The sequence below is a fragment of the Carettochelys insculpta genome, chromosome 6 (assembly GCF_033958435.1).
Source record: "Carettochelys insculpta isolate YL-2023 chromosome 6, ASM3395843v1, whole genome shotgun sequence".
In the NCBI taxonomy this organism is placed as follows: Eukaryota; Metazoa; Chordata; order Testudines; family Carettochelyidae; genus Carettochelys; species Carettochelys insculpta.
Window position 1 is genome coordinate 108,209,243 of NC_134142.1, and position 14,458 is coordinate 108,223,700.

The window sequence follows — 14,458 nt, forward strand, 5'->3', positions numbered from 1 at the left end:
GTGCATCCTACTTTGTTTCACCTCCAACTCAGTCTCTCAGAGCAAGCCATGCAGGATTGCACCAAGGAACCAGCAAGGACAGCAGCCAGCCCGCTGTGCTGTAGTTTTGTCCCAGTACCATTGATGCAGGCCCACCCTCCTTGTTGGTCACTGGACTCCTTCCCCATTTACCACTGTTGGATGGGCGCCTGGCTAGTAGGAATCCAACAGCAGTAGGACCTGCCAGTACTGATGGGCAGGGGGAGACAGAAAATAGAGGACAACTTGCCTATTTTTAAGGAAAAATCAGGATGGTTTTTTGTTTTTTTTTTTTGCGGGGGGGGTGGAGGGGTTAAATATGGGATGGTCTCTTTAAAAATGGGGCATCTGGTCACCCACTACCTAATGAGCTTTATATACGCAAGTAAAAGCATACACTTCAAGAGATTCTCTCTACTGTTAATATCACCTACTGACAGTCATTGATATTGCACTCTGGATGTAAAACAAGACACTGTGTGGAGCCCTAGTAGGATACTCTGATGTTTCAGAGGGCAGACCAGACCAGTGAGGGACTCTCACCCCTGCCCTGTAGTCCTGGTGCCTTGAAGTACCTTACAGCATTAGCTCCATCCTGGGTCTGCTCTCAAACAGCTTCCGGCATGCTAGCCACGCCCTAAGTGACTGTATAACTGCAGGCTGCCAGTCACACTTCACTTACACTATGGTTTTTACCAACATTGGTTACACCTATAGGGTGACCCAACATGCTCCCAGTCCCAGATATTTCCCCAAAATATATGTTCTGTGTGGGCTAGCCCCTCTCCTGGACAATCCAGAGGTAGTCCCTTTAAGGGAACAATACACAACAGCTTGGTTCCTTAAACAGAATTACGCAGGCAATTTAATGTAACCAACCCGGTGTATTTTCAGTTAAAGAATAAAACAAGTTTGCTTAACTACAAAGAGAGGTTTTGAGTACAAGTAACGATGCATAAAAGTTAGAAATGGTTAAAAGAAAAAGAAAGCACTTGCGAGATGCCTAACTTCAATTATACTTGATTCAAAGAATAGTCCCTACCACATCCTTTCAAAAGCATTACCATCAGGATGCTGCCCCCAAAGTTCAGTGGTCAATTCCATTGCCTTCTTAAGTGAAAAGAAGGAAATGGTCACAGCAAGAGGTCACAGGGGATGTTTGCCCCTCACTTGTATACTTCAGTCCCTCAAGTTCTTTTCACTTGAGAGCAAGTAAATGTCTGTTGAGGAAAGATGCTTCATGCTGTTTTCTTTCACTTGTGAATGCTGAGATGTAGATTTTTCCCCCTCTTTTCTTTTCTCTTTTGCTGTCTGAAGACCATTCACAGTTTACATGCAAACTGAGGTAACCACAAACATCCTTTTGTTTGACCTGCTTCGTCACTTATGCCTCATTAGGGCTTAAGATTGAACAGGTCCCCTTATTTACGTGAGTTTGAGCGTGTCCCTTTAACATACAGACAGGATTTTATAACTTTTACAATGTTACTACATACGTGTCACCAAATTATTGACCAATGACTTGCCAGTTTTCAAGTGGTACCTTACAAGGCGTAGTTAGGTCAAAGATTATTGCAAGAGTGGATAGGATGTGGATGCAGTAGTGCATTTGGTCACAGAGGCACGGGCCATATAATAAAACCATTCCATGGGGGAGTTTTGTATTGGCATTCTCTGTTATACCATGACCTAGAGCAGTGGTTCTTAACCTGGGGTGCATGCACTCCCGGGGGGAGGAGGGGTGTGATGCCGTTTCTGGGGATGTGAGACATGCCAGATTTTTTTTAGAGGGTAAATTATCGAAAACACAAATTAAGCACAGGCACATAGGTACAACTACTTTGTTTCATCAAACCTATGTATATATTAACATCATGCATTTTTAATAACATAAAACTATTTTACATATATTTCATGTGCATTTAAAAGTGTATAGGCCCCCCATCTCTATTTGATTTTTGATAAGGGGTGTGAGAACATATTTGATTTTTTGATAAGGAGTGCGAGAACATATTTTGAGAACCAAAGGGGTGCAGGCTGCAGTAAAGGTTAGGAACCGCTGACCTAGAGTATCAGTCTTGGCTAGAAGGAATATATATGAATCCATGTTGCTACAGATGGCTTGGCATCTTATGATCCATTGAAGGGTGCAGTGGGTGGAGGCAATGGGTTCATGAACAGAAAAGGAAACTTTGAGGTATGGTAGAAACGCCTTCATTGACAGAGTGGTAGGTCCTTCCTTACCTGCATTCCTTATTCTACAGTCAGTCTCTTACTAGGTTTGAAATTATCTACATTTAAAGTAATAATGTTTCTTATCTGTGAGAAACTAAGTATTAATATGGAAAATAACTGTGCACTAGGCACAGTTTTCCTTTGAAACATAGGAGTTGCTGCTCTGGGTCAGCCAAGTGGCCCATGTTGTCTAGTAGCCTTTCTGGCCTTCACCAACTCTATCTTCTTCAGAGGAAGGTACAAGAAACCCTGCAGTTGGCAAGTCCAAGGATAACATGTTCCAAAGAACTTCCTCCTAACCTTCCTTATTTGTAGGTAGGATTATTCCATGAAGTATGATGGCTGATATCCTTTTCAACTCTTGCTTTTGATTTACTGCAACAGCTATGAATATTCTTCTGATCCACATAAATGTATATGGCCTAAACAATACCTTGTAGCAATGAGTTCTACAGGTGAATTGTGCATCATGGAAAGGGGAAACCATTCACTTTTATCAGCATTATTTTTTCCATTGAGTGTTCCCTTAACCTTTTATTGTTTTGGTTTAGCATCTTCCTCTGTTGAAATAGTATAGTAGCAGCAGCAGCAGTGGTGGTGGTAGTGGTGATGATGATGGAGAAAAGGTATTGCTTTATGCCATGCTTTTCCTCGGCCAAATGTTGTGTGCTACTAACTGGTTCTTATGCAGGTAAAAAGACTCTCTTCTCTGAACCTCAGTACAGATCTCTGCCTGAAGACCCAGTCACTTTTGTGCATTCTGTGTGTTGAGTTTTCATTGATGTGAATAGGAGTTTCGTATGGGAGCAAAGGCAGATATTCAGTGGACTCCACAGCATGGACCTGAAGGAGAATTGTAACCTAAAGGTTTTTCTACTGCCTCCATGGTACAGACTCAACCACTTTAGCAAGCTCTTGTCCTTCACTTTTTTGGTTACAAGCCTTATTTTGAGGGCTCTTTTTCGAATTATTATTAGCTAAAATGCTTTTTTATAATCTGGCTTCATAAATCCAACTGAGGTGATGTAACCAACTTTGTGTTTCAGTCTTAATGAATCAGCTCTGGAGAATCATCACATGGAAAATGATGCTTTTTCAGACAAGTCTGAGAGAGACAACGTAGAGTCCGAGAATGAAACTCACGAGAACAGCCGGAAGACAAATGAAAGTGAAAGTGACCAGTCTGAAATCCACGGGGATATCCCACAGGAAAGGAAAGGGACAACCTATATGGAACAGATCTATGAGGAATTTGGGGAGGTAAAAAAACATTCTGAATTCTGTCTAATCCACTGAAATGTCTCCTGGCTTTGTAGTGGCCATTGTATTCAGCCTCCTGGATGCAGGACAGTTTAAAAACTGTTCGGTGAGTTCAGAAATTTTACAGGTAATGCTGTCTGGAGAGTTCTGCCAAATTTTGTTGACTTGTCTGTATTAGGTAACTGTGTGTTTTATGAATCACAGCTCCTTTTTTGCTCTTTGACATGTTTCCAGAGTCAGTGAGCGTTTCAATTGGGCACTGCATTAAGGAGCTATGTACCACTGTCACCTCCCACTGTACCGCAGGAGGGCGATTATCATTTCAAGCCTGTATCCTGAGCAGTTAGGATGCTTCAGTCCATTGCGTGGTGCAAAATATGGTACTTGCTTTTCCATGTTGCACAGAATACATGTTCTAAAGAATATCTGAACCACTTGGTCTCCTACATGAAAAAGCCATTTAGGAATCAATTTTTCACACTGTTTAACATTAGAACATAGAATCATAGAATCATAGAACACTAGGACCGGAAGGGGCCTCGAGAGGCCATCGAGTCCAGTCCCCTGCCCCGACGGCAGGACCGACCACTATCTATCTATTAGGATGCATTCATGCCCAACATGGGGACTTCTGGTGGCTTTGTCATTGTGACTTCTTAGAAGACACTGCTAGAGCAGCTTGTGGAGATGATAGGCATTAGAGGAGAGTCAGCTAGAGGAGTCTGGCAGTCAGAGGGATTACTCCTCTGCAGTTACACTGAGAGCGGAATGTGGCCTACTCTTTAAATTCCTGATGAGGCATCACAGAGAAGCATTTTGTGCAAAAGATCTGCCCTGAGGATCTACTCTGATTTCAGACAGGGTTTGTAGCTGCAGCCATCTAAACATTTAGCATAAATACCTATAAGCTGTAACTTGCACCAGTGCAGTTCAACCCTATTTATTTGCAAAGATGAGCAACACAGGTGCAAACAGTGGTGTTACTGGTCTGTATTAGTAGTTTGCTTCAGTGCCACTACACCGGTGACCAGAATCATGACAAACTCGCAGTATAGACAGGGTCTCTGTCTCTATGGCTCAAGAGGGATGAATGGAGGGAAAAAATGGTTGTTCGGGGCAGCCATTCTTCTGCTTGGTCACTACTTCTGCTGTGTCTTGTGCACTTCAAATCCTAATGTATAGCAAGTAATTACAATACACAGTATTATGACTTAACCTAGGAATATGCACTAGGAACAAAGAGAAATTAGCTTGATTAATGAAAACCTGTGTTTTAGGAGCAGTTTAAATATGTGTCAAATGATAGGCTGTCACGAACATGTTAGCTGGGCAGACAAGTCTCAAGAAGTGGCTTTTTTGACTCGACTGACTGTAAATTACTTCTGAAAACCTTTTGACAGGCTATATTGTCAAGTATACCTGTTGACAGTAAGTAGTGCCATTTTTAATTTAAATGAGTCTATCAAAGTTATGGCATAAGCTCCCTGAAATGGAACAAAATATGGTTGTATGGAGTGACTACTTCCTTGCATAGTGTAGTCTAAAATGAGAGAAATACTGGCAGCAGATGGACTGGTTAGGCAAATTTGAGACCAGTATGTCCTCATATAGTTCATACACTGCTTTGCTTTGGTGCTATGTTTTTTTGTTTGGTTGGTTTTGTTTTTAAATATATTTCTGTTTAGAGAGTATTTTCCATCTGGACTTGCAGCTGAGACAGGAGAAAGAGATGTAGCTGTAATATTTTGACCAGATGACATCACTGATGAGTAAACACACCTCTCATTTCAATACTGCACTTCATCATCGGCGATGGGATGGCCTGAGAGATTGAGCTGCAGTAGTCAATTTACAAAACAATCATCCTAAAATATATGTGTTTTCTACCCTAGATAGGATGTATAAACTTTTGATATTATGGCCCAAGTTGTATAGATTTCTTTAAGAATTTTCAGCAAAGCTGTGGAAGCTTAGTTGAGGGGTATGTACATACACGTCTACCTAACTTTTAGCTTTACCTTAACTAAGCTTCCCTATTCATATTTGTGCTAGAAGTCTGCAGTACAAAAAAGTAGTTGCAGGAATAAACTCATTCTAGTAAAAGTTGTCCTGTAATATATCATAAAAGATTACATCTTTATAAGATGGATCAATAGCAAAAAGAACATCATTTGCAAAATTTTGATATCAGAAGTATGAAAGCTTCTTTCCACTCCCTTTCTCACCAGTGATTCACTCTGTGAAAGTTTTTGCATATCCAGTCCAATATGGATTTAATATGTTTTGCCAAAATGTCGACTCCAGAAAAGCTGGGTAAATGTAAGAAAAAAAAATAAGATGACAGACTCAGAATTATGAAGTCCTAGTTAGCACTACTATGAAAACTTCTCAAGTGGTTTCCATTTATTCTCTGACGCTTAACCTGTGTGAGTCTGTCACTAGGATGGTGACATAATAAAAAAACAGTGGACTAGAAAGGGTTTCACTGTTCTTATTCCCAAGTTCTCCAAAATACTACTTACCCTTCTTCCAAACCTTGCTCTAATGCAAGAAGTCTGGTGTTACGAAAATAGCATGTTACGGAGATGGCTAATTTGAGATGCTGCACTCAGATGTAGTGTGTGTGCATCCTAAAGTTCTCATGGTGTTCCTCTGTGTATAATTCATCCCAAGACATGTTAAATCATCTGTTCCCTGTATCTAGCTCTAGATTTGAGAAGAGGTGAGAAAGAACAGATGTTTGAGCTGATGGGTAAATTTCTCCCTCCAGAATGCAGGAAAGAGGGATTGGTAGGCTGTACAGTAGCATTCAGTATAGAGAGTTTAGTAATGCGTAACAACAGGGTGCCACCCAAGAACAATCACCAGCATAAGCGGCTGATTGGCATCCAAAAGGAATCAGAGCAGATTCTTGACTGGTATATATTCACTCTACTGCCTTACACCACCTGAGAATCTGGCCATTGTGGGGTATAAAAACACATTGTTACCCAGAAGTAAATTGCACTTTCAGAAATGCCCTTTTACTCTTTTGTTTGGGACACTAAAAGAAGAAGTCCCAAGGAGCTAGGAAACGCAATCATCTGTTTTTTCTCCATTTGCCACTGATGCCGAGGATGGCCTTTGGATACCAGATCCAATAACTAATATCAGTATTAAAATACCCAAAAGTAACTGAAAACAGGATGTGGTCCCTGACTTCAGCTGGTGGATGGTGGGTGCTGAACTGAGAGTCCTGCAGGCAATAATTTTTTTACTCATTCCACAGGACTACCTCAGCAAGGGCTACAGCTGTATAAGCTGGATCACACTTGACCTTTGACCTGCTAGTATGTTTCAGCCCTGATGGACCACCTCCACTTTCCATTGTTCATTCAGTCACTGGTCCCTCTGCTAAGACAGTCATCAAGATGGTGAGGTTTGCTGTCCTTTTTTTCTCCTGTCCAGACTAAGAATACCACTCATTCTGCACAGCCCAGCACACTCTAAGGACTTGCACTCCCTCTTGACCTAAGGCAGGCTTGCACCGTTGACCTAGGAGATTTTACCATTCTCAATCCCCTTGAGCCATCGAGGCACGTATGTACTTTACTTTAATCATCGCTTTCTGTGCTGACTTTTTTTCCATCTTTCATTTAGACGGGTGAATCCTCTCAAACAGAAACGGTCTCGGAAGAAAACAAGAGCTTGATGTGGATTTTGTTGAAGCAACTGCGGCCCGGCATGGACTTGTCCCGAGTGGTTCTGCCCACCTTCATCCTGGAGCCACGCTCTTTCCTCAACAAACTATCTGATTATTACTACCACGCTGACCTACTTTCCCAGTAAGCAGTGCTTATGGCAGGCTTAGAGGGATGTGTTTCCCAGCTGTGTGTACATGTGAGAGCATTAGTTTGGTTTTGGCTAGGCCATTTGTTCACTTGAGAAGTCTCACAAATAATACATAAATCTCTAGTTTGATCTGTGAAGCTGTAAATTAGGTCAGGAATCAACTCTGGTGACCTTTTAAAAACAACGAGGGGTCCTGTGGCACCTCATAGACTACCAGAAATGTATGAGCATAAGCTTTCGTGGGCAAAGACCCATTTTGTCAGATGCAAGCCACAAAAGCTTATGCTCATACGTTTCTATTAGTCTATAAGGTGCCACAGGACCCCTTGTTGCTTTTGCAGATCCAGATTAACACGGCTACCCCTCTGACTTTTAAAAACAGACTCTTCCCTCCCAGCGGAAATCAGGGATATGGGGTCAGTAAGGAAAATGGGAAATTGTAGTCAAAGCTCCTTCTGGACCCTTCCTTCAAGTATGGGCTGAAATTGACAGAAATGCTGTTACTTATTTTAAGCCTGTAATAACCGCACTACTCCACCTTCTGGTAAACTTGTGGAAAGAGATTTGTAAGACAAAGTATACAGGAAAATATGCCAGCACCTGAAACCAATATAATTAGTGGCACTGAAAGATAAGGGCTCATCTTCTAACTTCATTGAACTGAACAGGTTGTTTTGCTTTTGTGGGCAGAGTGGGGGGTAAAAAAAAAAAACTTTGCCTCTTGAATGGGCAGGTTTGATATATGCTAAAAGCTAGAAATTCTGTAACATTCATGTACAACAACACATGGATAGTTTGTGGTTTTATTATTATTTGTCACCTTCTAGTTTTCTTAAAATCCCAGGCTTTGTCAAGATCCAGTTACACCATTTGTAAGATTCAGTTTGCTATGTGGCTGTGTTACCCTGGCTATTACTGATAATTAGGCAATCCCCCAGAAGCTTAGGGATTTTATTCAGAGAATCTTGAATTCTGGATGTTTCTTTTAAATGTGTTCAGCAAGAACTTGCTGTCTCAGTAGATTTCCAGTTCTGTACCAGGCTGGAAATACACTGGGAAATGAAAGTGCACTGGGGAAAGTTTTATCAGATTGAATTGTAGAACACTAGAACTAGAAGGTACCTCAAGAGGTCAAGTCCAATCCCCTGCACTTATAGTAGGACCAAGCACTGCATAGATCAGGTATGGGCAAATACTAGCCTGCAAGCTAGATCCAATCCATCAGGGTTAGTCCCTGGCAAGCCCTCACTTCTATATTTACCTGCACCGCTGCATTGGTGGCAGATTGCTATTCATGTTACAGTACACTTCGCTTCCCCCCAGCTCCACCTGGCCACAAGCAGCAATCCACAAACAGGTTTCCTCCTTATAATGCCACTTATAGATATAGATATAGATACTTGAAAGCTGTTAATATGTCCTCTCTATCTTCTCTTTTTTTCCTAGACTATACAAACCCAGTTCTTCCAATCTTCTCTCATAGGTCATGTTTTCCAGATCTTGAATTGTTTATGTTGCTCTTCTCTGGACCTTCTACAGTTTGTCCACATCTTTGTTGAAATGTGGTTCCCAGAACTGGACACGCTACTCCATTTGAGACTTAATCAGCACAGAGTAGAATGGAAGAATTACTTCTCATGTCTTGCTTACAACACTCTGTTAATGTATCTCAGAGTGATGTTTGCATTTTTACAACAGTGTCCACTGTTGACTCATAATAATGATTCATGTATTCATTTCCTGCTCCATCTAAAGCTAGGAAGATTTAAAAAAGTGAGGCAGGAGCTAAACTTCTGATTCTCCAGTGCAGTTAGAGAGGTGGCTGATTCTGAGCAATAGGACTGGACCAGTTACTAAGTTATCACCATTGCACAGTAGCCAAGCAATTGGCCACTATAAGCCAAATAATAAACTCAGATAATTGCACTGGGATTTTAGTGGGGCATGGACTTGCCAGTCACTTCCAAGAAGTGTAAGTGTAAGTGTGTGTGTGTGTGTGTGTGTGTGTGTGTGGTGCTACAAAACTAATATCCACTGAGTGATTTTCCCCCACAATGAAAAGTGTTTGCCAAGACACATGGGGCCTGGTTCATCACTGCATTAGTTCAGTTTTATGCTGGTGCAATGCTAAAAATCGATGGCATTAGATTGGAGTCACACAGTGCTAAATCAGACAAACAAAGAGTACATAAAACATTGTGCATAAACACCCTATGTCCCTTCTCCCACAGAGCTGCACTCGAAGATGATCCATACAGTCGAATCAAACAAGTTTTGAGATGGTATTTGTCAGGCTTTTATAAGAAGCCAAAGGTAAGATATTGTGTAAACCTTGTGGTTATAATAGACATTCAGACCTGCAGTTTGTATCATTTGTATTTATTTTCTTGCCTTTTATTTTGATAATTAAAGTATTCTTTTGTTGGTCTTACAATTTTACTAATTTAAAACTAAATTCACGTGGAAGTTGGGGGAGGTGAGGAGTAGCAGCAGGTTATTAGAAAACGGGCTCACAATTCTTGCACCAAAGAAAGGAAGCTGTGCTAGTCATGTGCCACAGAGAACACCTATGCTTCATAGTTAACTAGGGTCAACACTACCTGTGGTGCAGTGTCAGGAGTCTTGTTGCTTCACAAGTCCTAATAACATCTTACTAGGTCTCTGTATCAGAATGCACCTGCTGTGTGTAATAATAGTACTGAGACCTCATACGAGGGTGAGTGAAGTCTCTGCTCTACAGTCTTGGCTGAGAGCTAGCAGGCCTTTAGCTCATGTGGTAGAGCACAGGGTTTTAGACCCTATGGTCTAAGGTTCTATCCTTAATGCTGATAACCTGGGTCAGTTGGTGTTACAATTGGTGCATTGGCTGGGAAGAACTTCTGGAGAAGGTCTCAGAAGCTCAGGTCATGCTCCCTTAGCCTGGGGAAGCATGCAGTATGTGGAGGCACTGAGACCTCATACTAGGGTGAGTGAAGCCTCCACTTTACAGCCATGACTGAGAGCTAGCTGGCCTTTAGCTCATGTGGTAGAGCACAGGGCTAGAGCCCCTATGATTGCAGGTTCAATCCCTGGTGCTGACAACCCAGGTCAGTCAGTTTTACAATAGTAATGGAACGTTTTTCAATGTGCTTGTTAGCAGAAGCTATAGATGAAGTGGATGTGGTAAGAACAGAGAGTGTCAGACTTCTAAGTCAGGAGTGTGCAAAGCGAGGGATGGGTCCCCTCAATGAGGTGTGAAATTTCATGGGGCGGCATAGCACAAGCAGCTTCTGGGACTCAGGCTCATCCATCTCATTAAAATGTTGAATATGTTGCTGTTTTTGTGTGTGTATTCACGTTTATATACTAATTAATGAAGTTTTTACATTCTACAGACGTATTTTCCTACGCATGCTGAAAGGGCGTTTTTATATGAACATAGCTGAAATTTCCATCAGTTTGGATTACATTAGACAGCTTGGGAGGGCCCTGCAAATTGCAGTGATGAAAAGTGGGGCCTGACACAGAAAGTTTGCTCACCGTTCTTTAGAGTTGTGTCACTGATTCTGTTTGATTTGCTGCAGAATCTGGGGACAGTCACTTGATTGCTCTGTTTCTGGGTTTCCTGCATTTGTGAGATAGGATCATCAATGTTCAGTAGTAGTAACTTTTGGGCCCTGGGACCTTGTCCGCAGCAGGAAGAACATAGCTCCCAGGCACGCATTCCATGATGCAACATTCCCATAGGTCTGTGTGCATGAGACCTCTATGTGAGTACTGTACTCTATGGCCGTGTCTACACGTGCCCCAAACTTTGAAATGGCCACGCAAATGGCCATTTCGAAGTTTACTAATGAAGCGCTGAAATGCATATTCAGCGCTTCATTAGCATGCGGGCGGCAGCGGCGCTTCAAAATTGACACGGCTTGCCGCCACGCGGCGCATCCAGACGGGGTTCCTTTCGAAAGGACCCCGCCTACTTCGAAGTCCCCTTTGGAACCCCGTCTGGATGCGCCGCGCGGCGGCAAGCCACATCAATTTCGAAGTGCCGCTGCTGCCCGCATGCTAATGAAGCGCTGAATATGCATTTCAGCGCTTCATTAGTAAACTTCGAAATGGCCATTTGCGTGGCCATTTCGAAGTTTGGGGCACGTGTAGACGTAGCTTATGTGTTGGGGGAAAAAACAACAACATTTTTTTGAATTTTTTTTTCCCCCCCTCAGGGAATAAAAAAGCCATATAACCCCATTTTAGGAGAGACATTTCGCTGCTGTTGGTTTCATCCACAGACAAACAGTCATACATTCTACATCGCGGAACAGGTAAATGGTTTGGTTTGCGATTCTGACTCTTGTAAGCAGGAGAACTGGTTGAATATATGTGTGAACAACAATGTTTGTTACTCCTCTAAGACTAAGATTTCTGCATGGGGCCTAGAATAGGCTATGGCCATAAACTAGTTTCCCCCCACCCCCCGCCCCAGATTTCTTTTGCTTGTCACCTGCTTCAGTATATACTTTTTAGAGTTTCTCATAGCTAAAGTCCTTCCATGATATTTATTAATATGATGAATGGCACTAGAAATAGAAGTTGCAACAGGGATCTAGTTTGTGGCACCAGCAGTTTTAGAATGTTAATCAGGGCCAGGCTGCTGCCATTCAAGCAGCAGAGGCTCAGTTTAAAAGAACCTCTCTTCCTCCCTGACACATCACTCACCTATGACTAATGGAATACTGTTGCAATTGGTATTGTTTGCATCTATGCAGGGTGTGAATACTAGATCAAATTCTACCTTGATTTACCAGTCCAGCCCCAGTGAGGGATACAATGGCAGCTGCTGGGTCATGAGCTCTTGCAAATATCTTTCACTGCACCCATTAAAAGTCTGGCCCAAAGTGATCTCTTCTACAAAAAGTAGAGGGAAAACTATTTTCCTCTGTCTCATTGGTTATTGTATCCCTTCTGCCAGTAGCAGTTGACAGCAAAAGGGCCAGGTTCAATATCTGTGGGGTTCTTTCAATAATATAACCAAACCAGCTCGAGCCCCCAGCCAGTAACCTGGAAAACTTCAGTCTACCCCCTGGGCATCATTAGAGTCAATTCTTGCCCTCTCTCAAGCACAAAATATGAGGTAGAAATAGTTTGCTTAATGACAGTAACCTAGCATTATCTAAGAAGACAATTCACACAGTATTCGTAAATCAAGAAAAACCCATGAGCAAGGCACCCTCCTCAAAATCTTTTTGCTTCAAGTTTTTGAGTCCACCACTTCAACACCCACTCACAGTTGTGTCTGATAAGTGCAGACCCAGAGTCCAGGTCTTCCTTCGTTGTCCACAGGGGGAATGCCACCTGCTTACTGGCTGCCACCTGCCTGCGTGTAGTGAATTTTTCTGGACAAAAATCCAGTCCTGCCACAAGTGATTTCAGCTCTGTGATTTTTAGCTCCTGGTGATTTCAGTTTTTGGCCAAAGCACCATCTAGCCACAAGAAACTTCAGCATCCACTGGAGCATATTTAAAATAGTAAAAGACTCCTTATGGGAGTCTATTTTAGCTCTACTCTTGAGACAATGAGGAGAAACAGGTTGCACCAGTCTTACACCCAATGCCTTCAGGGCATGTAGCCTACTGATTGAAAGTCCTACCTTCCTCTCTTCAACTCACAGGACTCTGGGGCTGTTTCTACACAGGCCGCTTTCTTCAAAAGTGTCATGGTAATACACGGCCCGAAATATGCTAATGAGGGGTGGATGCAAATTCCCCACACCTCATTAGCATACAGTCACATCATTTGGAGTCCAGAAGACCATTCTTCCAGACTCCAAAACACCGTTTAGAAGCGCGGCTCCCAGGGAGCTTCCGGAAGGAAGTCCTTCTTCCGGAGGCCTCTTCTTCCCGAAGAAAGTGGCCTGTGTAGAAACGGCCTGGCAGAGAAACCCTTGTCCATCTGAGGTTCTTTAAACTAGCAGCTTCTCTATCTTTTGAAATAAGCCAAACACATTGGCTGGGTCTACACGAGCCTCTTCCTTTCAGAAGGGGCATGTTAATGAGCTGGTTCTAAAGATACTACTGAGGCACTGCCATGAATATGCAGCACCTCATTAGCATAATGGTGGCCATGGCGATTCCAAAGTGCAGCTTTTCTAATTGCCCGCCGCCTATGGAGATGGGGACCTTCCGAAAGGACCCCCCAGTTTTCAAAAGCCCCTCCTTCCAAACACCAGATAGGAAGAAGGGGCTTTCAAAAACTGGGGGGTCCTTTTGGAAGGTCCCAGTCTCCACGGGCAGCGCGCGATTCAAAAAGCCACACTTTCGAATCGCTGCAGCTGCCGTTATGCTAATGAGGTGCTGCATATTCATGGTAGTGCCTCAGTAGCATCTTTCGAACCCACTCATTAACATGCCCCTTCCGAAATGAAGGGGCTTGTGTAGACACAGGGATTCTGTCTTTTCTGTATTCCCACAAGAATTACAGACATTGCAGTTAGTAGTAACACAATATGGCTACATCCACACTATAGTGATCCTTCAAAAGAAGTTCTTCTGGAAGATCTCTTCCGAAAAAGCTTCTTTTGAAAGAGCTCGTCCACACACAAAAAAGCGGATCGAAAGATAGGTCCGCTCTTTCAATAGAGAGCATCCACACAGCTCCTGCTCTTTTGAAAGAACGGGCCAGGGATCAAAAAAACAGGCACAATGAGGACTGCTCTTTTGAAAAAAAAGGCCCATGAAATGTCTACATGCGCATTGTTTTCTTAAGAAGCTTTAAAAAGGGGACGCTCTTCCTGATCCGTAAGTGGAAGACAGCTTCCAGAAAAGAGCAGCATTCTTTCGATTTCAGAGGCATTTTGTGTGTGGATGCGCCGTGTGTTCTTTCGAAAAAAGAGCTGGATTTTTTGAAAGAACTTGCTTGTCTAGACATGGCCTTTGTGACCCAGCACCAGTCAAGCTGATTACAAAGAGGAAAACTCCATTCCATCAGCTGAACGTTCTAACAGATCTAAGCAAAGCCAGAGCAGATTTTGTTTACGTAGACACACCCAGGGTCTCTATCCCTTCCCAGCTAGCTATAAGGGAAGCATTCTCTCTCTGGCCCTGCCTACACAGTCATCCATAGGACTACTTGGAGTGCT

At 42.7% G+C, this 14,458-nt stretch overlaps 1 protein-coding gene across 4 annotated transcripts in view; it reads left to right on the forward strand.

Annotated features, from left to right (window-relative positions):
* The window catches only part of OSBPL5 (oxysterol binding protein like 5), a 243,061-nt gene that overhangs the window by 205,978 nt on the left and 22,625 nt on the right, over positions 1–14,458 (forward strand). For all 4 annotated transcript variants that reach the window (XM_074997785.1, XM_074997784.1, XM_074997786.1 and 1 more), the window contains 4 exons: positions 3,300–3,513; positions 7,153–7,337; positions 9,576–9,657; positions 11,547–11,645. In XM_074997785.1, coding sequence (XP_074853886.1) covers positions 3,300–3,513; positions 7,153–7,337; positions 9,576–9,657; positions 11,547–11,645 — 580 coding nt within the window. The remainder of the gene's footprint in view (positions 1–3,299; positions 3,514–7,152; positions 7,338–9,575; positions 9,658–11,546; positions 11,646–14,458) is intronic.